Here is a 25,323-nt window from a genome sequence, read left to right as displayed (position 1 = left end):
ACTGAAAAATAATTTATAAAAATTGTTACTAAATATACATTGGTTGAAATTTGCTGTTGTCTATTTACCACATTAGTAATTTAAACAGACTCCTTTAATTTATAAACAGGAAATCATAGAAGATCATCCAGTGGAAGCAGATTTTTATCAGTGTTTCCTCTTTCTCAGTAAATGAGGAAGTGAGAGTTATTCTTCAAACATCATACAATCTGATGGCATATCATTATAGAAGAGGGATAATTATAGGCATAAAGACTAAGATAATCATCACTGAACTGGATCACAGGTTTTGGACATTACTAAATGTCCCAGCAAAGGTACAAACAAAATCCTGTGACAGCAGTGAGACTAACATAGAAAAGGAGCTTTGTCTTGTAGAGAGTGATCTATGATGACTTTTGCTGTAAATGGATTTTATCTTTCCTTTTTGTTGGTGATAGTTTGCATTATTGAAGTGCAATCATAAAAACATTGACACTTTTTAAATCAAATATGGCTTCTTTCATGGCTGGAACTGTTCTGTTTAACAAATATCTTTTCCAGCGTACACTCATAAATTGTAAAGCATATTACTTAGATTTTGGCTTATAACCACATTATAGCCAAGACATAATTTATAAAAGTGGTAAATATATATGTCTATGAGTTTCTGTTATATTTATTTTTAAAGTGAATTTATACAAACAAGTTTTGAAAAAAGTCTTTCAGGTACTATACCTCTGATGCGATCATAAAATATAGTATTTGAACTGAGATGCCATTGAAATAATCTAGTCAAACATCCTTACTCCCTGTTTAAAACTGGAAAGATGTCTCCTGATTATCTTCAAAATAGAGTCTGAGTACCTGGGCATTGTATAAGATCCTCTATGATCTTCTATTTCCTCATGTCCTTGGCACTTCCCAACTCGAACGTTTTAGCCAATTAACACCAAGCTATTATGAGTATCCAGTCACAGAGTAAGGAGTTCTTCATCTGTCTGCTGCTGAGCATTCTCTGCCCTTTGCATGCAATATGCTAACCAACTTCCTTCCTGACTGTGTGGTATCTTTCAAGATTAAGCTAAGAAAGTACTTCTGCAGGGTGCTTTCTCTGAAACCCCAATCCATTATTTGGAATTAGCATCCTGTGCATGACTCTATTTTGTCATTTAGTTTATCTAAGCAAAGTTTATTTCTTCATAAATGCATAATCAAACATGCCATATTTATATAACACATGTTATGTAAGCCTACTGTTAGCTGAATATATGTATAGAGGTGTATATATCTTTCTCTCTAGATTATGTACTTAAGTAAACTTTATCTTCTATTTCTCTCTCCACACACAAATGCATGTATGCACATTTAGACACATTTTTGTGTACTTAAATTGCAGAAACCAGTAATCAAGAAAGCAAGCAACACAAAGAGAGTTGGAGAACTCAGGTTTATTATGCCATCGGACCCAGAGGAGTTAACACTCCAAGCTCTGAGCCCTGAACAAAGGGATTACAGAGTTTTTATTTACAAACAGGCATGATTAAGTGGGTTTGTGGGTTTGCAGGGGCTAGGATGATTGCAAAGAACAGGACAAGGGTGAGTGAGAAAAGCTCCAGTTCCTAGTATTGTGAGTCCCCACTTTCTGAGACCTACGTGATCTAGACTTTGCAAGGAGCAAGCTGAGTTACAGAGGCAGAAAGATCAGGAGGTTATGTAAATATTGAACTTTTCCTCTTCACTTACCACCTTCTTGTCTCCTCTCTCGTTTACTTCTCAGTGTTAATGACTCTCTTTTATTCTTAGTGCATGAATGTAACCCAATAAACATTTGTTAAACTGTTACAAATGAGGGAAAAAAGCATGAAAATATTTATGGTATATGTCTATGGCCATGCAGGTAACTCTAATAGCCTTTGTCTTCTAGCTACCTGTCTTAGAATCAAGTACTAGTATTTGCTAACTTGAATTTTTAATTCTCAAATGATGTATAAAAATCCTCCAAACTAGTCTGGACAGTTTTGAGGACTTGAAAACTCCAACTTTTCCCCTTTTGTATGAAATGTTTGGTCATTTATGATTCTAATAAAGATAAAAAGATATTAAGCTCAAATAAACATGTGTTAGTGTGTGTGAAGTCATACTAAGCAATGGAGAAACAGAGTTTAATAGGACACATTAATATAATAATAATTACTAGAATTTATTTAGCAGCTGCTATCTTTCAGCTTATTGTAATATCTAGGTTAATAATGCTGAATAGCGAATGAAAGTGAAAGTGGTAGTTGCTCAGTCCTGTCTGACTCTGTGATTCAATGGATTATAGCCCACCGGGTTCCTCTGTCCATTGAATTCTCCAGGTAGGAATACTGGAGTGGGTTGCCATTTCCTTCTCCAGGGGATATTCCTGATCTAGTGATTGAACCTGGGTCTCCCGCATTTCGTGGATTCTCTGCCATCTGAGCCAACAGGGAAGCTCCTGAATTATAATATATAATTATTATTAATATATGTGTAAAAGTATGCTATTAGTTCAGTTCAGTCGCTCAGTTGGGTCGGACTCGTTAAGACACCATGGACTGCAGTGCCCCGACCTTCCCTGTATATCACCACCTCTAGGAGCCTACTCAAACTTATGTCCATCACATCAGTGATGCCATCCAACCATCTCATCCTCTGTAGTCCCCTTCTCCTCCCACTTTCAATCCTTCCCAGCATCAGGGTCTTTTCAAATGAATCAGTTCTTCGCATCAGGTGACCAAAGTATTGGAGTTTCAGCTTCAACAGAGTGTTCAGGAATGATTCCCTATAGGATTGACTGGTTGGATCTCCTTGCAGTCCAAGGGACTCTCAAGAGTATTCTCCAACACTACAGTTCAAAAGCATCAATTCTTTGGTGCTCAGCTTCTTTATATTCCAACTCTTGCATTCATATATGACTACTCTGGAAAAACCATAGCTTTCACTAGATGGACCTTTGTTGGTAAAGTAATGTCTATGCTTTTTAATATGCTGTCTAGGTTTGTCATAGTTTTTTTTCCCCAAGGAGCAAGTGTCTTTTAATTTCATGGCTGCACTCACCATTGGCAATGATTTTGGAGCTCAAAAAAATAAACTCTCACTGTTTTCATTGTTTCCCCATCTATTTGCCATGAAGTGATGGGACTGGATGCCGTGATCTTAGTTTTCTGAACGCTGAATTTAAGCCAATTTTTTCACTCTGCTCTTTCACTTTCATCAAGAAACTCTTTAGTTTCTCTTTGCTTTCTAACATAAGGGTGGTGGCATCTGCATATCTGAGGTTATTTATATTTCTCCCAGCAATTTTGATTCCAGCTTGTGCTTCATCCAGCCCAGCGTTTCTCGTGATGTATTCTGCATATATGCTAAATAAGCAGGCTGACAATATACAACCTTGACGTACTCCTTTCCCGGTTTGGAAGCAGTCTGTTGTTCCATGTCCAGTTCTAACTGTTGCTTCTTGACCTGCATAGAAATTTTTCAGAAGACAGGGTGGGTGGTCTGATATTCCCATCTCTTTAAGAATTTTCCACAGTTTGTTGTGATCCACACAGTCAAAGTCTTTGGCGTAGTCAATAAAACAAAAGTAGATGTTTTTTTCTGAAACTGTTGCCTCTTTGATGATCCAGTGGCTGTTGGCAATTTGACCTCTGGTTCTTCTGCCTTTTATAAATCCAGCTTCAAGAACTGGAAGTTCACAGTTCACTTACTGTTAAAGCCTGGCTTGGAGAATTTTGAGCATTACTTTGCTAGTGTGTGAGATGACTGCAATTGTTCAATAGTTTGAAAATTCTTTGGCATTGCCTTTCTTTGGGATTAGGATGAAAACTGATCTTTTCCAGTCCTGTAGCCACTGTTGAGTTTTCCAGATTTGCTGGCATATTGAGTGCAGCACTTTCGCAACATCATCTTTTAGGATTTGAAATAGCTCAACTGGACTTCCATCATCTCCACTAGCTTTGTTCATAGTGATGCTTCCTAAAGTTCACTTGACTTCACATTCCAGGATGTCTGACTCTAGGTGAGTGATCACACCCTCGTGGTTATCTGAGTCATGAAGATCTTTTTTTGTATAGTTCTGTCTGTGTATTCTTGCCACCTCTTCTTAATATCTTTTGCTTCTGTTAGGGTCACACAATTTCCATCCTTTATTGTGACCATCTTTGCACATGAAATGTTCCCTTGGAATCTCTAATTTTCTTGAAGAGATCTCTAGTCTTCCCCATTCTATTTTTTCCCTCTATTTCTTTGCATTTATCACTGAGAAAGGCTTTCTTATCTCTCCTTGCTATTCTTTGGAACTCTGCATTCAAATGGGTATATCTTCCCTTTTCTCCTTTGATATTAAGTATTAATACATAACTACAATAACAGTATACAGTGATATTCTATGTTCAGTTTAGTCACTCAGTTGTGTCTGACCCTTTGCAACCCCATGAACTGCAGCACGCCAGGCCTCCCTGTCCAACACCAACTCCCGGAGTTTACCCAAACCCATATCCATTGAGTCGGTGATGCCATCATGCCATCTCATCCTCTGTTGTCCCCTTCTCCTCCTGCCCTCAATCTTTCCCAGCATCAGAGTCTTTTCAAATGAGTCAGCTCTTCACTTCAGGTGGACAAAGTATTGGAGTTTCAGCTTCAACATCAGTCCTTCCAATGAACACCCAGGACTGATCTCCTTTAGGATGGACTCATTGGCTCCCCTTGCAGTCCAAGGGAGTCTCAAGAGTCATCTCTAACACCACAGTTCAAAACCATCAATTCTTTGGTGCTCAGCTTTCTTTATAGTCCAACTCTCACATCCATACATGACCACTGGAAAAACCATAGCCTTTACTAGATGGACCTTTTTTGGGAAAGTAATGTCTCTGTTTTTTAATATGCTATCTAGGTTGGTCATAACTTTCCTTCTAAGAAGTAAGCATCTTTTAATTGCATGGCTGCAATCACGATCTGCAGTGATTTTGGAGCCCAGAAAAATAGTCAGTCACTATTTCCAGTTTCCCCATCTATTTGCCGTGAAGTGATGGGACTGGATGCCATGATCTTAGTTTCCTGAATGTTGAGCTTTAAGCCAACTTTTTCACTCTCCTCTTTCACTTTCATCGAGAGGCTCTTTAGTTCCTCTTCACTTTCTGCCATAAGGGTGGTGTCATCATTCTGTGTGCATTATATTAATTCCAAAATACTCATAAGAAGCAGTGTCAGAGAACTGAAGTTCCTGTTCAAAGTCACCATAGTAAGTAAGAGAGTCAAAATTCAAACCTATGTTCAAAATTCCTATGTAGACTGGTTTACCACGCTGCCTGTATTGAGAGGTTAGTGAGAATTACTGTAGCCCTTCACATTCAGTTATTCTATCAAATCACAGTGGAATAACTTACTAATTAGTCAGTGTATGTGTACTTTGATTAAAACTCTTACTCCAAGGCAAATAATAAATAATATAAAATAGAAATTAAATTTGAACATTCAACTTCTCTAAAAATAACTTACAAATGTGAACTATGCTTAATTATGACTATAAAAACTTAGAATTGAGTCATTTAAAAAATGCTGATCATAAATTTAAAGAAAAACAGTTTCTCTCTCTCTCTCTTTTTATTTTGCAATCTGAATTCCTCTTCAGTTGATTCATAAATCAATTAATTACCATTGAGTGACCTGAGGGCAGCTGAAAATTGGGTCCAAATTAATAAGAAAGGAAGCAATTAGTCTTAAGTCTGGAATTTTAATGTCCAATAGAATCTGAATCGTAAGTGATCCATTTTTTGAAAAGGAGAACATCAATGTCTTTTTAATTTCACTGTCTTTGAATGAGGATGAAGGAGGAGGGGAATCAAGATAACCGATTATTCTCAAATGAAAATTAAGAAAAGATGTTATCAGAAATCAACCAAAAGCATATTTTCTTTCTCTATACTTTAATCAAAAAGGAAAAGGTCTGTTTTGTGTTGAAGGTTGGATATATTTTGAATTCAAGCTTAGAATCATCTTCAGAGATTATTAAGAGACAAATGTAGCATACATGTTTAATCCACTGGGGCTAATAAAATATCTTTTCTTTAACATTTATTTATTCAATTAAATAGGATTTTTGCTTTAGTGAATTAATAGAATTAATCTGGTGTCTTTATTGATTTCCAAATGAATAAATGGGTTGAATGATTAAAATGAATATGTGTAGCTAAAGAGAAACATTGCCTCAAACTAAAGATATTCCAAAAATCATTTTCAGTCCTTGAAATTAAATCTACCTGTGCTCCCTGGGATACATAAGGAAATAAAGACTTTCATTAAGCCTTTATCAAGTAGTAACAGGAATAGAAATACGTAATTTGCCCAGGGTTATCTGACTGTATTAATGTGAAGTCAATCATATGTTAAATGAAAGACCAAAGATGTGGGCTAGAAAAAGGGGAAGTAGGAAGACAGATTGGAGAGCTTTAAATAGCTAATCATTTCCTGCATTGAGCCTCTCTGGCTTTTCCACTATTTAACCTACATTGGACTTAGTATTTGACACACACACGGAAAGATTTTAAACTAATAATAAGAGAAATAGAATGAATCACAAAATTTCAGATAGGCTAATGTTCCAGGTTTAATTTCCCCAGGTGTTTTCACCCAGATTATGGAACATGAGGTCATGACTATAAAGGTAATCTCTTCCTATTTCTAGCAAAGGGACTTTGAAGGACCACAGTATCTCTCCCAGGATTTGAATAATGTATTTGTTTCTTCTTAACCTGATGTTTAGATTCTTTTGCCCTTAACTCTAAGACCTTTAAATCCCTTATTTCTTTCATAGTTGATTAAATAACAGCTCTGAGAAAAGCACTGACTGACTGTTCAACAGAAAACTTTTCAGGAGGCTAACAGGCTCTGACCTCCAAGAAATTATGTTGTTAAATTGACTCAAGTCCTTACCAGGAGACCAGGTTTTACTAAAGACCATATTCAAGTCTGGATTCTTCACTACTGAGAAAACTTCTTTCCCTCCAAGATCTGCAAGTACCAATTTTTCTTTTTCTATCTTGCAACTCAGTTTTTGTATGTCTTGAATTCTCAGTGATACTCAGGATGTTAATTGTGTTACAGCGCCATTGGCTGCCATACCCTACCCCCAGGTGGAGTCAGCCTGCACAAGGAGAGCTGAGCCAGTTACATCTGAAATAAGTGTTAGAAGAGCTGATAAATAGTTGCTGTTCTGAGTCCTGTGTGTGCCTTTCCTTCATCCATAGCAGCTCCTCCTGGAACTTGCTCCAGGACTCCAGCTAAGTGACTATGAAATTTATAATCACCTATAAGTGCAAATGATGTTTAAGAGAACCATCTATGTCTGCAAGCTGAAAAGAACAGATTGCTCAGCTAAACATTCAATTACTTGAGGTTATGGTATTGCCTCTTTTAGTCTGAGGTTATTTAAACTTCATGCAAAAATGGAGACAAAATTTTTAGTGTCTAACTTAGTATAAGGATCCAAAATATTTAGGAAAGTTTTTGTTTCATATATCCTATCTAAAAATTAAAATATGATAGAATAGTAATTTGAAAATTACTTAAGAGATGAATTTACAGGGTAAGAGAAGTTCAGGGCATGGGAAGATTTTAAATTACATTACATACATATGTATATTTTATTCATTTATGCAATGTATACAAGATGAACATGGATTTCATTTTTTCTTATCTGTAAAGTCTCTCAAAACAATATAAGTCAATACTATATTATATTTTATAGGCAGTGTGTTTTATATGCCTATAAGAGAAAAGATAAGAGAGCAGATATTGCCTGGGTTCATTTCTCAGCTTTACTCCTTGGATAAGAGATTTTTCTTCATCTATTAAGTGGAATAATGATAGTATCTACTTGATAGGAATTTTATGAGAACTGTGCTGTGCTGTACTCAGTCACTTAGCCACATCCAACTATTCATGATCCATGGACTGTAGCCCACCAGGCTTCTCTGTACATGGAATTTTCCAAGCAAAGAATATGGATGGTGGTGATTTAGTCGCTAAGTCATGTCCTACTCTTGCGACTCCATGGACTGTAGCCTGTTGGTCTCCTCTGTACTGGAGTCCTCCAGGCAAGAATATGGAGTGGGTTGCTATGTCCTTCTCCAGGGGATCTTCCTCACCCAGGGATTGAACCTAGGTCCCCTGCATTGCAGGCGGATTCTGTACTGACTGAGCTAGTGGAGTAGGTGTCATTTCCTCCTCCAGGCGATCTTCCAGACCCTGCATCTCTTGTCTCTCCTGCATTGGCAGGCAGATTCTTTACCACCAGCTCCATCTGGGAAGCCCTAGCTGAAATAATGTTTGCTGTGTCCTATACTAGGATTATTCATAATACATAAAACATCTTTTTCAATGTCTGTTATATAACTCAAGGATTGACATAACTTCCTATATTTTATAGTATAACTATCTATAGATATTTTTTTCACTTTGAGTAAAAATCTATGTATAAGCATGTATCTTTTGCTTACCAGTGATTCTCAAGGGTAGTGTAACTTCTCCACATCACTCCTTAATACTTGACCCACACAGAGAAAGCAACAGAATCTTTGAAACAGTCAAGATATTTAATATTTATTTTTAAGTGGTACTTGGTTTTAAAATGTTTAGAAACTCTGGCTTAAATTACAAGTTCTCTTTCATGATCAGATTATATTCAAATGCCGAGGGTGTTCTGACCTTCTGCTAAGCAGTATTTAGCATATATATTGAAAATTCTGGTAAGCTTCCTACCAATCAGAAAATCTGTATTATCTTGACATATTGCTGTGTAGGTATTACTTCTGTAGAAAAGTGTTTCACATAAGTAGTTTAATTATTGTTTTGAAGTAGTGAATGTGCCTACTAAGCTTCTTAGGCTGTATATTATTGAAATAGTAGAATTGTCTGATCTGATATAGTGTTTTAAATATAATTGCATGTTTAAGAGTCAGTTGACCATAGTGAGATTTCAGTTCTCACACAAGGTACTCAGAAAAATTGAATAATCGTACTGAAAATCAACATTTTAATCTCTAAAACTCACATGATAAAAGAGCCCATAACATATAATCAGTATTTCTCAGATTAAAATATTTTTAGGATAAATGATATTAATCATAAAAAAACATGTTGAGACTCTGCCAACTTAATTTTTTTATTTCTAATTTTTATTACACAAATTTTTCATAATGGACACTTGCATATCCATCACCTACATTTAACAGTTGCTAACGTTTTGCTAGATGTGCTTCCCTGGTGGCTCAGTGACAAAGAATTTGCCTCCACTGTGAGAGACCTGGCTTCTATATCCCTGGGTCAGGGAGATTCCCCTGGAGAAGGGAGAGGCAACCCATTCAGTATTCTTGCCTGGAGAATCCCATGGACAAAGGAGCCTGGTGGGCTACAGTCCATGGGGTCACAAAGAGTCAGACACAACTGAGCGACTAACACATAACACACACAATATTTTGATATATATCTGCTTCATCCACTATTTTTTCTTGCTGAAATACTTTGAAGTAAAATACAGACATGAGATTTCACTCCTAAATACTTAAGTATGTATCCCTAAAATTTTCAGGACACTTTCCTACAAAATCACAGCACCATTATCATACCAAACAGAATAATCATAATTTCTTCCTGTAATCTAGCAATCTACATTCAGATTTCCTTAGTTGTCCCCCAAATATCTCTTGCAACTGATAGTTTCAAGTCAAGATGCAGTCAAATCCACTGTTATGCTTCCTGAGTTTTTTCTTATTTTGACCAGTACATGTCAGATTTTCATGTGTGCATAAAAATTACTTGGAGTTCTTTCTAAAATACAGGTTCTGATTTAGGGACTAGAGAGGGACCAGCACTTCTGCATTTCTAAAAAAACTCTTTTTTTTAAAATTTATTTTTAATTGGTGTATAACTGCTTTGCAATGTTATGTTCGTTTCTGCTTGTGCAAGAGTATGGGCCAGCTCTAAGTGCACAGATACCCCTTCCTTCTGGAGTCTCCCTCCCACGCGTCTAAGAGAATGCCAACTTTAAATTTACCAGTTAAGTACCTTAAGACAAAACAAAACAAACAAACACGAAAAAATAGAAGCTGCCATTTATTTCAACTCAATGGATTCCCACTGAGATGTATTACATACGTTTTGTAATGTTATGAATGTCATATAATAGTATATTCCCAGGGTTATGGGTTTTATTCCCTTAAAAGAGTAGACACATACTTCCAGAAAGGTGAATCTCTTCAGGTTTCTTTCACTATTTAGTAATTATTTCACTTCTGAGGCTTGTCACTTAATACAAGTTCCAGTAAAATTTGCTCAGTAAATCCTAGCCATGCAAAAATACATGAGCATTCACTTCCTGACAATACAATACATAGCAGGCACTCAGTAAATGATACTACCAAAATCACCATTATTGAATTCACAGTTCTCTAGATAGGCTTTGTTTTAATATTCCTCTTACACACTTAAAGCTTTAAGATTTTATTTTAAGTTTCAGTTTCAGGAGAATTGAAGATGAAAATATGGTGTATAAACATGTTTGTTCTATAACTCCTTGAAATTTTCTGGTATTATTCAGTAACAATTTTTGAATTCATAAAGTGTTATTTTTGAGGCTATACATGACCTTTACCTCCCTTTTCTATGTGTACTAGGAAATACTTAATTCATGTCCCTAATAAAAGCCAGATATATAAAATATTCATTTAGCTTAGCCTTGGAAATGGTAGAGACAAGAAAACTAAGTAAAGGAGATTGTCTGTGGCTCTGTTCACTCAACAAGTACTATAAAACAGTACAATAAAACAGTTCAACAGCAGATGATTTATGTGTAGAACTTTATCATGAATTTTTAAACCTTAAATTATCTCTATTCAATTTAGTTTTCTACTAAACCAAACACTTCTTATTTTTGCCTTGCAATTTCTATTGTATCTTCTTTAATATCTAAGGCTGACTGCTAGTCTACCTTGACATGGGCATTTGAAATGCAGGGGTATGAAATGTAGCAGTAGCAGACTGAAGATGAAGATCTGAACTCCAATCTAGGTTGTACCACTCACTAGCAGAATCTAGATAGGTAACTTCTCTGAATCTCAGTACTTATTTATAAGATAAGGGTAGTGATAACACCACTTTTCTGATCTTAAATAACTGTGGCTACATATTTTTTTTAAAAAGTGTGTTCAAGCAGCAGAAAACTTTAAAATGTGGAATATATTTTTAAGAAATAATAGAGGTAAGATGACAATAGTCAGAATTTTAAATGATTGTAAAGAATTTTAAATGATTATAAATATCAAGAAATGATACAAAAATTAGCAGCATGATGGATTAAAGAAGAGACATAACCTCAGACCCTATTAAAATGATTAAAAGATGATGTTATGAACAATTTTATAATATTTCACAATTTACTAGAAGAAAGGCAAGAAAACATTTCTTTAAGATGATAAAAATGTCCCTTATCTATGTAGGCAGCTTTCCTTTAAGATAAAATTTATACAAAATAAAATGCACACTTAAAATATATTTTGACAATTGTGTATCTGTATAAGGGCTTCCCAGGGGTCTCAGTGGTAAAAAATCTGCCTGCCATAGGAGGAGACGCAAGTTTGATCCCTGGATCGGGAGATCGAGAAATTGACCACTCGATTCTTGAGAATCTGAATTATTCAGTATTCTTGCCTGGGAAATCCCATGGATAGAGGAGATTGGAGGGCTACAATCCAGGAGGCCGCAGAGTCATATATGACTTAGTGACTGAGAGCTCACACACACTTACATATCTATATAAACACTTTCCTAACCAGATAACTCCTTTAATTTGTAGCTAATTTATGATCACTAAATTAGAACAGTTTCAGTGTGAGCCTCACCTGAAGTTATTTCACAGATGTATAAATCCTTCAATTTTATGGTTGTTCTTGAAAAGAGGAGGAGCAAGAATGAAGTCTGAATTAGAATGGAAACCTTGAGATCTTGTGTTAGAAACACCATCCATTGCTTCAGTATAGAACTCACATTGAAGACAAGAGAATAGCAATAGTAATATGGTGAAGTGGTCCTCAAAACCATATATACCTAGGACCTGTGAATGTGACCATTTATGAAGAAAGGAATCTGCACAGATGCAACTGAACTATGGGATTGATATAAAATCATCTGGAATTATTTGGTTGAGCCCTCAACCCAATGGCGAGTATCTCTATCACAGACAAAAGAGAAGACACACAGAGGTCAAGGTCACATAAAGATGAGAGGCAGAAATATTGAGTTATGTAGCCATAATGAAAAAGCTAGAAGAGGCGGGAAAGGAATCACCTAAAGAAGTCACAGGGAATGAACACAGGATGCAGAAGTCACTAATTATAGATATGGACAGTGAAGAGCCTGCTGTTGATTTTTCAGACATCTTTCTGTTTTATAAACTGATATTGTATTATATTTATTTTTTGAAAGTATGTACAATAGGGCATCAGAGCAGAGAACTCTTGACTAGAAGTGAATAGAAAATATAACAATATATAATAATATATAATTTTTCCTTCCTACTGTGAAACGATGCTGCATTGGTGCCTCTGTGGAGTGACAGCAAGTATCAGCAAGTTGATTGCTCCTCCCTCTTACTTTGCTGAAGATAAACAAGAAACAAAAGAATTCTAATGGAAGTTTAGGGATAGGATGTAGAAAGAGATGAGTTATTTCTTATAACTCATTTACAGTGTTAATTTGTTGTTGTTTGGTCACTAAGTCTTGTCTGACCCTTTGTGACCCCATGGACAGTAACCTATTAGACCATGGGATTTCCCAGGCAAGAATACTGGGATGGGTTGCCATTTCCTTCTGCAGGAGATCTTGCCAACCCAGGGACTGAACTCATATCTCTGGCGTTGGCTGCAGGATTCTTTACTGCTGAGCTACCAGGGTAGCCTCTCATAGAGTTAATAGCAACTCTTCATAGAGATCCTAGACATTGTAGGGCTGATAAATCGTACTTTGGATCTAGTTATTTCTCATTAACTTTTTAATACAAACTTTGCAGTGTTCTTCCCAATGAGCCTGCTCTTAATGTGGGATTGTCACATGTTCTTCTATCCATAATGACAGCACAGATCTGGAAGCAGCAAACACCATTTTGTTTTACCAAATGGAATAATTAATGTTTATTAAGAAAATAGTTTTCCCTCTCCATACACTTAGGAAATGTCAACCCACTCCAGTATTCTTGCCTGGGAAATCCCATGGACAGAGGAGCCTGGTGGGCTGTAGCCCATGGGGTTGCAAGAGTCAGAGGCGTCTTAGTGACTAAATAACCACTACCACATGCACTTAGTCTTAATTCTTAACTATTTATCATCAACATATTATTTAGCATCAAGATATAATCTAAGGTATTTATTATAACAATGCCTTAATTTGTGAAATACTCTGCTTGGAGCACCTTTTATTATTTGGCTCTTTATTGCTGTAGCTTAGTGTTCCCTGCCTTCAGGTATGACCTGAATAACAAAACCAAATAAAATGTAAGCACAGACTATTTAATTAACGATTCATCAGTCAATCAGTCAGTTCAGTCGCTCAGTCATGTCCGACTGTTTGCGACCCCATGAATCGCAGCACACCAGGCCTCCCTGTCCATCACCAACTCCCAGAGTTTACTCGAACTCATGTCCGTGGAGTTGGTGATGCCATCCAGCCGTCTCATCCTCTGTTGTCCCCTTCTCCTCCTGCCCCCAATCCCTCCCAGCATCAGGGTCTTTTTCAATGAGTCAACTCGTCACATGAGGTGGCCAAAGTATTGGAGTTTCAGCTTTAGCATCAGTCCTTCCAATGAACACACAGGACTGATCTCCTTTAGGATGGACTGGTTGGATCTCCTTGTAGTCCAAGGGAATTTCAAGAGTCTTCTCCAACACCACATTTCAAAGGCATCAATTTTTTGGCACTCAGCTTTCTTCACAGTCCAACTCTCATATCCATACATGACCACTGGAAAAGCCATAGCCTGGACCAGATAGACCTTTGTTGGCAAAGTAATGTCTCTGCTTTTCAATATGCTATTTAGGTTGGTCATAACTTTCCTTCCAAGAAGTAAGTGTCTTTTAATTTCATGGCTGCAATCATCATCTGCAGTGATTTTGGAGCTCAAAAAATAAAGTCTGCCACTGTTTCCACTTTCTCCCCATCTATTTCCCATGAGGTGATGGGACCAGATGCCATGATCTTAGTTTTCTGAATGTTAAGCTTTAAGCCAACTTTTTCACTCTCCTCTGTCCCTTTCATCAAGAGGCTTTTTAGTTCCTCTTCACTGTCTGCCATAAGGGTGGTGTCATCTGCATATCTGAGGTTATTGATATTTCTCCCGGCAATCTTGATTCCAGCTTGTGCATGATCCATAGTCTGTATTAATTAATAGGTAAAATAGGCACACATTTAATGATTAAGAGAGGAAAGAAGGCAAAATATGTAAAGCAGGTGAGCTTGAAGAAAGTCTAAAATATGAAAACCAGGTCCCATAAAAGTATTTTGTTGACATATAAGAACTTCAATACCAAAAATAAATATGAATTAAATGAAAAAATTCACATTTTAAGACTCGTGTTACAATTATCATCCCCATTCAAAAGTACTTTACAAGCAAAGGCAAAATGCTTACAAAACACACAGAGCCAAATTTTAGTGGTGGTTTTGTAATAGATATTTTGTGACTTTGTAAAAATTATTTAATCACTTGAATTTTCCAAGTTTCGCTTTTTATATTAGGGTTGAATTAAGATTGCTAATGTCTGATTCAAGTCTCAAATTAGGATGCTAAATCAATATGAATAGAACTATGAAGGTGCCTTGAATATTTTCAATAAAGCCAATGCTATGGATCATCTAAGGACTTAAAAAAATAATTGAAATTTTAAAAAAAATGAATTAAAAAAAAGTGTCCTGATGTTCCACATTTGACCTTTGGATTGTTACACTTCTATTTAGACTCCGCATTATTTCAGGTCTGTTTTACTTTGAATAATGATGTGAATGGTGAATGCTATATTTCAAAAATTATGGCTCTAATTACCTTTTTTGTCAGCCCAGCATGTTATGAATGTTTAAATGTCAGTGCCATTCAAAGCTAGCAAGTGTTTTAATTTCATATATTAAATTTAAGTATTGATGTGTATATTCTCTGATTGCAGAAAAGAGAATATTGCAATGAATGAGGTGTACATAGGACTTTTTAGAATCAACTTTATTTAGTTTAAGCAGGGAGTCTTTGATTATATCCTTTAAACTGTGCATAGTGTTTATGCTGCTTACAGAGTAGACTTGGACTTGGAGGAGATTGGAACAAGAAGTGAGGGAAACAACTTTTCTTACTTAAGTGCAAACTCACAGAACCTTAGACTGGAGGAACTTTGGCAATGAGGAGGAAGTGTATGGCATAGGAATGGAAATGTGGGCTATGGAGTTGGGGAAACATGGGTTTAAATCTAGCTCTACCATTTATTTATGGTACAATCTTGTGCTAATGTCTGAAATTCACTGGTTGTCCATTCCACTTGTAAAGAGAGAGTAACACTAGTTTCTACCTTAAAGGTAAGTGTGTGGATTAAATTAGGTGGTTATGTATAGGGTGCTACTATACAGAGAAAGTGCTGATGCTATCTTTTTAATTCCAGGTCATGCTTATTAACTGCCAATTATATATATATATATATTTTAAAGTGTGTGCACAATGATTTTGTCTAGTTCAACACCCACTAAATCTACATGGACTAAATATTTTAAATGGCTATTTCTGGATAAAAATTGCAGAGGGTATATTTTAGCACGGTAGTGAGTTAAAGTTTAGTCAATTCAATTCAGGTTAAAATTGAATTATACATAAAATTTGAGGGTTTTTTTTTTTTTAATTTTCTTCATCTCTGTATGCATGCTAACATTGTCTTCCACTATATGTATAACCTGCCCTCGTTTCATCTTTTTTTTAACCATTGGCTTTATACTAACAATTCTAATTTCTGGATAATTTTAGTGAGCTTTGAATTCCTTTCCTTTAAGACTGTGATCTGTTTATTTCCCCAAAATTTTCTGGCATTTAAAAAAATCTCTATCTTCTGCATGCTTTCTCTTAAATTAAAAATATATCCACCTTAGTCATGTCTAAAACACAACAAATAAATGCTTCCTTGATTTGTTTACTCTCTAGAGTTACTGGTCAGTTTTTCCAACTTTTCAGACTAATTTTATTTTCCAGAGAGAATAATGTAGTTAGTTCATAGCTGATAATTCTTTTTTTTCCTTCTGACATTTATTCCTTCAACTGATTGCATTGTCTCCTGTATTCATGAATCCACAGAGAAACCCACCCCGCCACCACCACCAAAGAACACCAGGAGTCTCTGAAATTCTATTTTCAATTAATAATTTTTACTTAACTGTATTTCTTCACATCCTTTGAAGCATTGATTATAGATTATTACTTCCTAAGCAGTCTTTATCTTTTTGACTCCCATGAACTCACACTCACATGGTTATCTTTACATATCTCTGATGATTCCATCTATAATGTCTTCATGGGTCTTCTTTTTATTCTTCCATCCCTTAAATATCAATGTCATTCAGAGATGCCACTGACAATCAATGTCAATTGTCATTCAGATATCTGTGGCTACACTCAGTATACTTCTAAGGCTACATGTGGTCCACTTTACATTTTAATTACCATGTACATGCTTCTCAAAGTATTTTCATCTTTCGTTCACAATTTAGTCTTGGACCAAATTGGTCTTGAATGATACAATCACTCGTTTACTGGGTAACATCATACGGATATTCACCAACACATCACCTCCAATGTTTATCACTCATGTTATCAAATCTAGAAATACTTGCAATCTTGACTCCTTTTTAAGGTTTCTAATCCAATTAACTGAAAAGTATTACCAATTTTATCTCAAACATTTATCAAACATATCTATTCCTCTCTATTTCTCTTTCCACTGTCCTGGCTTAACCTCTGACTCTTTCTCACTTTATTACTGCAATAGCCTTCTGTCTGTACTCCCTGTTTCCACAATTTCTCTCTTAAATCTATCCCCCACATATATATCAGTGTGTCCCTATCCTGAATGCACACTTGAAAATATCACTTACTCTCTACAAAACCCTCCAAGGATTTCCTATCACCTACAGAAACAGTTTTCAAACTTTAGCAACTGTAGACTTTAAAAGAAAAGTTCCACATTTTTGTTGTTTTGTTGTTGTTGAGTCATTAATTCATGTACAGCTCATGACCCCATGGACTACAGTATGCCAGGCTCCTTTGTCCTTCACTATCTTCATAAAGGGAAGGAAACAAGAAAAGGAAATCTAGTCACGAGAATATCAAGAGAGTAGAGGCTGGGAAGAATGGCTCTTTTGTTGCACCGTGTGCCAGGTGCTGGGCTGTGCATCTTGTTTAATGCCAGTAAAAATCTCAGTGCTACTGCTGAACCTATTTGCATGGCAGAAATAGAAACACAGGCGAGGAGAATGAACTTGTGGACACTGCTGGAGAAGCAGGGTGGGGGATGAGTTATTGACATATTGACATATACCACCATGTGTAAGATAGATGACTAGTGGGAATCTGCTGTGTAACAGAGGGAGCTCAGCTCCGGACTCTGTGATGGCCTAGAGAGCTGGAATGGGGCCACGGGAGGGAGGCTCAACAAGGAGCGAATATATGTATGTTGTCGTTGTTCAGTCACTAAATCATGTCCGATTCTTTGCAACACCATGGACTCCAGTACACCAGGCACCTTTGTCCTTCACTCTCTCCCAGAGTTTGCTCAAATTCATGTGGAATGAGTCAGTGATGCTATTTAGTATGCAAATGCAAAATTTTAGTAGTTTAAATTTCAAAACTCTGACTCTTGGTTATACAGAAAAGCAATTCCTGGCAAGCATGATAAAAATAAAAAACCATCCAGTATTAGTGTAGTCCTTTTCTCCTTACTGAATATTTATATGACTTCTTATTTTGCTTGATCCTGACATGAACTTTCTCGGATTAGGAGGGCAAATATATTTACATTTCAACTTTGTAGAGGAAAATTTTGAGAGATTAATTACTCAAGTTTGCCTGACAGTTTTAGACTATTTTAATAAGAAAAGAATCTCTAGTCTTAAAAGGCTTGTGTCATAGTGATAAAAACAGAACTATAACAAAAATATAATAAATGATAAGTAAAAATCAAATACAAAATGATAGGAAAAGATGACAGGAAAAAATATGAATTCTGATGGGTTTTCAAGGATCAAGAAAAACAATTATAGAAAGAAACCTGATAAACAGATAAAGAAAAAGAAAGAAAAAACACTTCAGGCTGAAGAAATGGCACAATGTGACAGAGATAGTGAAGGTAAGGATAGATTTAAGGTTGGATAAATCAACTGCTGTGATTTAACCAGCAGCTGTATGGAAATCATGCAAATGAGCTTATGGGAAAGAAAGACTTGTTTAAAGATGAAAGAAGATAGGTTGTGAAATATATTAATGAATTTGGACTTGCATCTACAGACAAGGACCATAGTTTGGGTGGAAGTAATAAGTAACTGTATTATGGCAGCAAATAAGAACTTATAGAGAATTGTCTAAACCTATGGATTAGAAGGAAATTGGCTAGTGCAGTTCTGAGGTACTAAGGGTGAAACAAATTGAAATCAGGTATAGCATACAATTTAACATTTGGGCAAAATGTGGGTATTATGCTATTATCCGAGATAAGAAATGAAGGTGACATTGGAGGAACATATGCTCATGATTGGGACTATGAGTTGATGTGTCTGAAAGATCTTGCAGAAAAAAATGATGAGCTAAAAACAAGAATTTAGCTAAATTTTGGGAACTATCAATCTGAGATTGGTTGTTGAAGCCAGAAAAGTAGACCAAACCACCTAGGTAGTCTGTGAAAATAGAAGACTGTACAGACCACCTAGAAACATTAAAGGTTCAAAAATGAAAAGAGAATCCAGTTATAGGTAGAAAATTATACATAGAGAAATAGCAGAGTCAAATCATGGACTTTAGGCAAGAGTTGAAAGAAGGAAGTTATGTTGAATATTGTTAAATGTTACAGAAAGGACGTTTAAGTTAGAAACTGGGGAGAACTGAATTTCAAATGAGATCCTGGATAGCCTTTTCTTATCACTATCCCTTCTTATGTAGTGTTTTTACTATGATCTCCATACCTACACAAGTAAGTTTTGCATATCTTGGTTTATTTCTTCATTTCAGTCTATCAATGAACTTTTCTAAACAGAAGTGCTCTGTAAATGGTTAAGGGTGTTTTACCTCCCCCTCTTCATCAACAGATGGGAGCAAACATCAAACAGTCGTCATTCATAGTTAATGTGATAGCAGGGAAAACTTTCACAATGAATATATCCTATTTTAAATTTTTTTTCATTACTTTTTATGTCAGGATATGCAAAAAAGTGTTCATAAATGATGATTATTACATTCATATATACATGAAAAAGAATGGTAGTATCTTAATATTTTCAGACAGTGATGTTTGATCTATTATGGATTCAAATCCCATTAAATTAAATTCCATGAGGTTAAGGACTATATTCTGTATTTAGTGTAGAACTTGACATATAGTAAGTGTTAGAAGCAAATTTTTTTAAATGATTTAAAAAATGCACTAGAAAGAAAGAATGATATGAATCTTGTATAAGAGGCAGGTGAAGGAACAAGATAGAGAAGGGAGTTATATTAGAGAATAAGACATATGGATGATTTAAATCAATATGTTCTGCTTTTGAATAATTGAAAGTTCAATAAAACCTCATTAATTATAATTCCCAATTTATATTCTTATGGGATCATTCAGTTTGAGGCTTGCTGGTATTTTAATTTTGCACTATTTATGAAGTCTTAAATATACTAATAAGATAAAATTAATTTAAGAAGTTTACTTACAACTACTCTTGGGGCAAACTTTTTAAGGACTTCAAGTTAAATTATTAAATGACAATGAATGCCACAAATTGTCCATGTCATATTTTCACTAAAATCAATTCAAAGATATCTCCATGCAAATTGTACACTTTCTCTGAGGATCATAGAGTCTTTGGATTTCCTTTAGTTCAGCATCCTACCATAATCACTACCACATCATTACCACTTTCATCATCATTATTATTATGATATGTATTGTTTTTAGCAATGTCATCAATGCCATAAACATAATGTCTCCTATTAGCAGGTTTTGACTGTTCACAACATCTCTGTGAAGTATGTAAATCTCCAAAATTTCTTAGCTACTGTAACTAATCCTTTAGAGATTAAGATGCCACAGAACTATGGCAAATCAAAATTTTAACCTGATTCCATATTGACTGCCCGAAATACCAAAACAAAACCCAATTGATAGACAAAATTAAATGTATTATACTTATTGTAGTAAAGAAGAATACCACCTTTACTGAGTTTATTGGTTTCCTAGGCCTGAATAATAAAGCATTAGAGATTGAGTGACTTAAACAACATAAATATATTGTCTTGACAGTTCAAGGTGTTATCAGGGTTAGTTTCTTCTGAGGCTGTGACAGAGAATCGGTTCCAAGTCTCCCGCCTAGCTTCTGGTGCTTTGGGGGCACTCTTTGCACTTCTTTGGCTTGAGGACACATTGCTCCAATCTCTGCCTTCATGTTCACATGTCTCACTCCCTGTGTACAAATTTGCCTCTAAATTTCCTTTTTTATATAATGACACTAATCATATTGTGGTAGGAACCCACTTCACTCCAATATAACCTCATTCTAACTTAATTATATATGCATTAATTATTAATTATTTCCCAATCAGACCATGTTCTGAGGTACTAAAGGCTAGGACTTCAACATATGAGTTATTCAACCCATAACAGAGAATCTTAGTAGTCTCTTAGAATGGGGGGGGGGGGAGTGGTTAGGAAAGAGCATTTATGATTTATTTTAAGCCTCAGTTGTGTGGTTTTACGGCAGGTCTTAAAAAGTGGTGTGCTGGTTGGAACTGGGCAGTTTCTAAAATTAATTTTAGAATGGCAAGCAAAATGAGGAAAGGAACATAAACAAGTTTTGATAAATAAGCTATTAGTCTTGATAGGTAAGCTCTTTGGCTGGTTAGTGGTCTTATCCAAAAATGTATATGTGCTAGAGCAAACAACTAAATAACTTAAAAAAAATCATAATATTGTTCAAAATAAGGAGTGAAGAATATGCTTGATCACAGAATTATTTAACAGATAGAGGCTTTTAATTATGTTGGTTTCACTTCTCATCTGTATGATTTCTGAGTCTATCAACTATATCATCCTAAATTTATTTCCCACCATTGATAGATTGCAAAGTGATTTGTTCTACTGCTGGATTGATCTAATAAATAGTTTTAACAGAATTCAAATAAAATTTGTTATACTGTGTGGTCATTGTTGGTATAGACTAGATTTAATCCCATGATAAAATTTGAAAAACTTACCTATCTATCATCTTGGTTTTTTTAATCTATTATCTCCATGAGTATTTATATCCTGTCCTAAGACATATTTTTTCTAGACAAATAACTATAGTTACTTCAGATTTTCAAATAAAACTTATATGTAGATAATAATAATTTCATAATATTCTTACAATGTTAATAACTACAAGAGCATTGAGATAGTGTCTTAGCTGCTATAACAATTTCAGCTGCTATAACAAGTATCAGAGACTCAGTGGCTTATAAACAACAGAAATTTATTTCTCAAGTTCTGGAGGCTGGAAGTTCAAGATTAGAGTGCCAGCATGGTTGGGTAGTATCACTATGAACAAAGCTAGTGGAGGTGATGGAATTCCAGTTGAGCTATTTCAAATCCTAAAAGATAATGTGAAAGTGCTGCACTCAATATGCCAGCAAATTTGGAAAGCTCAGCAGTGGCCACAGGACTGGAAAAGGTCAGTTTTTATTCCAATCCCTAAGAAAGGTAACGTCAAATAATACTCAAACTATCACACAATTGCGCTCATCTCACACCCTAGTAAAGTAATGTTCAAAATTCTCCAAGCCAGGCTTCAACAATGAACAACCAGATTTTCAACCTGGTTTTAGAAAAGGCAGAGAAACCAGAGGTCAAATTGCCAACATCTGTTGGATCATCGAAAAAGCAAGAGAGTTCCCGAAAAACATTTATTTCTGCTTCATTGACTATGCCAAAGACTTTGACTGTGTAGATCACCACAAGCTGTGGAAAATTCTTAAAGAGATGGGAATACCAGAGTACCTGATCTGCCTCTTGAGAAAGCTGTATGCAGGTCAGGAAGCAACAGTTAGATCTGGACATGGAACAACAGACTGGTTCCAAATCAGGAAAGGAGTAACTCAAGGTTGTATATTGCCACCCTGCTTATTTAACTTATACGCATAGAACATCATGAGAAACACTGGGCTGGATGAAGCACAAGCTGGAATCAAGATTGCCGGGAGAAATATCAATAACCTCAGATAGGCAGATGACACCACCCTTGTGGCAGAAAGTGAGGAAGAACCAAAGAGCCTCTTGATGAAAGTGAAAGAAGAGAGTGAAAAAGTTGGCTTAAAGCTCAACATTCAGGAAACTAAGATCCTAGCATCTGGCCCCATCACTTCATAGCAAATAGATAGGGAAACAGTGGAAACAGTGGCAGACTTTATTTTTGGGGGGGCTCCAAAATCACTGCAGATGGTGATTGCAGCCATGCAATTAAAAGACGCTTACTCCTTGGAAGGAAAGTTATGACCAACCTAGACAGCATATTAAAACGCAGAGACATTACTTTGTCAACAAAGTTCCCTCTAGTCAAGGCTGTTTTTTCTAGTAGTCAAGTATGGATGTGAGAGTTGGACTATAAAGAAAGCTTTGCACCAAAGAACTGATGCTTTTGAACTGTGGTGTTGGAGAAGGCTCTTGAGAATCCCTTGGACTGCAAGGACATCCAACCAGTCCATCCTAAAGGAGCTGAGTCCTGAGTGTTCATTGGAAGGTCTGATGTTGAAGCTGAAGCTCCAATATTTTGGCCATCTGATATGAAGAGCTGACTCATTTGTAAAGACCCTGATGCAAGGAAAGATTGAGGGCAGAAGAAGGGGACGACAGAAGATGAGGTGATTGGATGGCATCACCGATTCAATGGACATGAGTTCGAGTAAACTCCGGGAGTTGTTGATGTACAGAAAGTCCTGGCTTGCTGAAGTCCATGGGGTCACAAAGAGTCGGACACGACTGAGTGACTGAACTGAACTGAACTGAACTGATGGTCAGTAAAGACCCTCTGCCAGGTGACAGAATTCTTGTTTTATCTCACATAAAGGACTAAGGAGCTCTGTGGGGGTCTCTTACTTATTTATTTATTTTCATTTATTTTTATTAGTTGGAGGCTAATTACTTTACAATATTGTAGTGGGTTTTTTCTTTTATAAGGACACTAATCCCAATTATGAGAAGAGAATCTTCATGATCTAATCACATCCTTAAGGCCCCACCTCCTAATATGGTTACTTTGGAGATTAGTATTTCAGCATATGAATTGGGGGAGGGCAATAAATGTTTAGACCATAATGGGCTATCAGCACCCTATGACTTCTTGCAATCTGAATTTTATCTATACCTGCAAGTACAAAATAATTAATACAGTATCTTGATTTATTTCAACCATCTTAACTCTGTCTCATACAACATCTTATACATTATCAGCAACACATAACCTCATGAGTTCATTCTATCTAAAATATATCTTACTATAGTTTTGAAGTTTTGCAATATTTATAACATCATGCACCTCATTGCCAAGACTTTGTTTCATTCAAAAGCATTCCATTCTACCAGCCTTTAAGCATAGGATTTAATGCTTGCTTAAAGAATTAAATTGCAAAACTATATCTGAAAGGGGTTTCAGATATGGTTTTGCAGTCAAGGTATCTTACTCTGTAATAAGTTTGCAATTCGTCCCCCACCCCTTTTTATGAAATGCAAATAATGATCTTTTCTGAGAAAGAAAACATCCTTTGATAAATACAAATAATGTCGTTATAGAGTCTGCTTATTTTAATTTATGAATATCTCATGATTAATTAGATCTGTAGAATGAAACTCAACAGTCAACAGAAACCTTGACACAATTTAGAGTCTTTTTGTAGCTTTAAAGAAAATCCAGTAAGCACTTGAAAAACAAAATCAATGAAGAGTTTAAAATGCTTATTTTCTGGTTTTCCACAGGGTCCAAGTTTTCTCTCTGAGGCTCTTTTTCCTAAACATGCAACAAAAATTGAAGAAATGGATCCTTTTTTCAATCTTCATGAGACCATTACCAAGGTAAGAGAGGAATGAATTCATGAAAAAGTTGAGGTTTTGTTCTTTCAGTTAGTAAATGGAGGAAAGGAAAATAGCCATTCAAGAGAAATCTATATATATTCATTTTTAGAGTATACTAGAAAGGATTTTAAGTACCTCCTATTATTTTACTATGGAGTAAAGATAAACAATTCTATCAAGATCAAACAGACCAATAACTGATGATTATATTAAAAAGCCAATTCTTTTTCTAATTGAGGTATAGTTGATGCAGTATTATGTAAGTTATAGGTATACAATAGTAATTCAAAATTTTAAAGATTTTACTCTATTTATAGTTGTTATAAAATATGGGTTATATTCCTTGTGTTATACAATACATCCTTGTAGCTTATTTTATACATTGAAGTTTGTATCTTGTACTTCCCTGCCCTTTTATCTCCCTTCCCAGTTCCTTCTCCCCACTGGTAATCACTAGTTTGTTCTCTATATCTGTGAGTTAACTTCTTTTTTGAATTCACTACCTTGGTGTATTTTTTCAATTCCACATATAAATGATATATAGTATTCATCTTTTCCTGTCTGATGTATCTCACTTAGCACAATGTCCTACAAGTCCAGCCATGTTGATGCAAATAGCAAAATTTTATTCTTTCTGTATGGTTGAGTAGTATCTCATTTTATATATACTACCAAAATAGATTCTTAATAAAATTCTTAATCTGAAACTAGACTTGTGATATATTCTCAAGTATACTTCCTTTACCTCAGATTAAGGAAAATACAAAATGAGTCTTTGAATTTCTATATCTTCAAAGATTTGTTCCAATATTTAAGGTGCATGGTTCATTTTGATACTTTGTTGTTGCAGAAAAAAATGACCCTTTTACTAAAGAAAAAGTTAGATTGCATTTATACTAATTGATTCTCTTCTATGATGCTTATATACATGTTTATGGTAAATACTTGACTTTGA

The 25,323-nt window shown here is 35.5% G+C and overlaps 1 protein-coding gene across 6 annotated transcripts in view; it reads left to right on the top strand.

Moving 5' to 3' along the window:
- The window catches only part of NAALADL2 (N-acetylated alpha-linked acidic dipeptidase like 2), a 1,500,734-nt gene that overhangs the window by 1,233,727 nt on the left and 241,684 nt on the right, over positions 1 to 25,323 (top strand). For all 6 annotated transcript variants that reach the window (XM_065942422.1, XM_065942425.1, XM_065942424.1 and 3 more), the window contains one exon: positions 24,273 to 24,368. In XM_065942422.1, the coding sequence (XP_065798494.1) occupies positions 24,273 to 24,368 (96 nt within the window). The remainder of the gene's footprint in view (positions 1 to 24,272; positions 24,369 to 25,323) is intronic.

The sequence above is a fragment of the Muntiacus reevesi genome, chromosome 8 (genome assembly GCF_963930625.1).
Source record: "Muntiacus reevesi chromosome 8, mMunRee1.1, whole genome shotgun sequence".
NCBI lineage: Eukaryota > Metazoa > Chordata > Mammalia > Artiodactyla > Cervidae > Muntiacus > Muntiacus reevesi.
The sequence above is the reverse complement of the archived record's forward strand: the minus strand, read 5'-3'. Positions and strand labels throughout refer to the sequence as shown.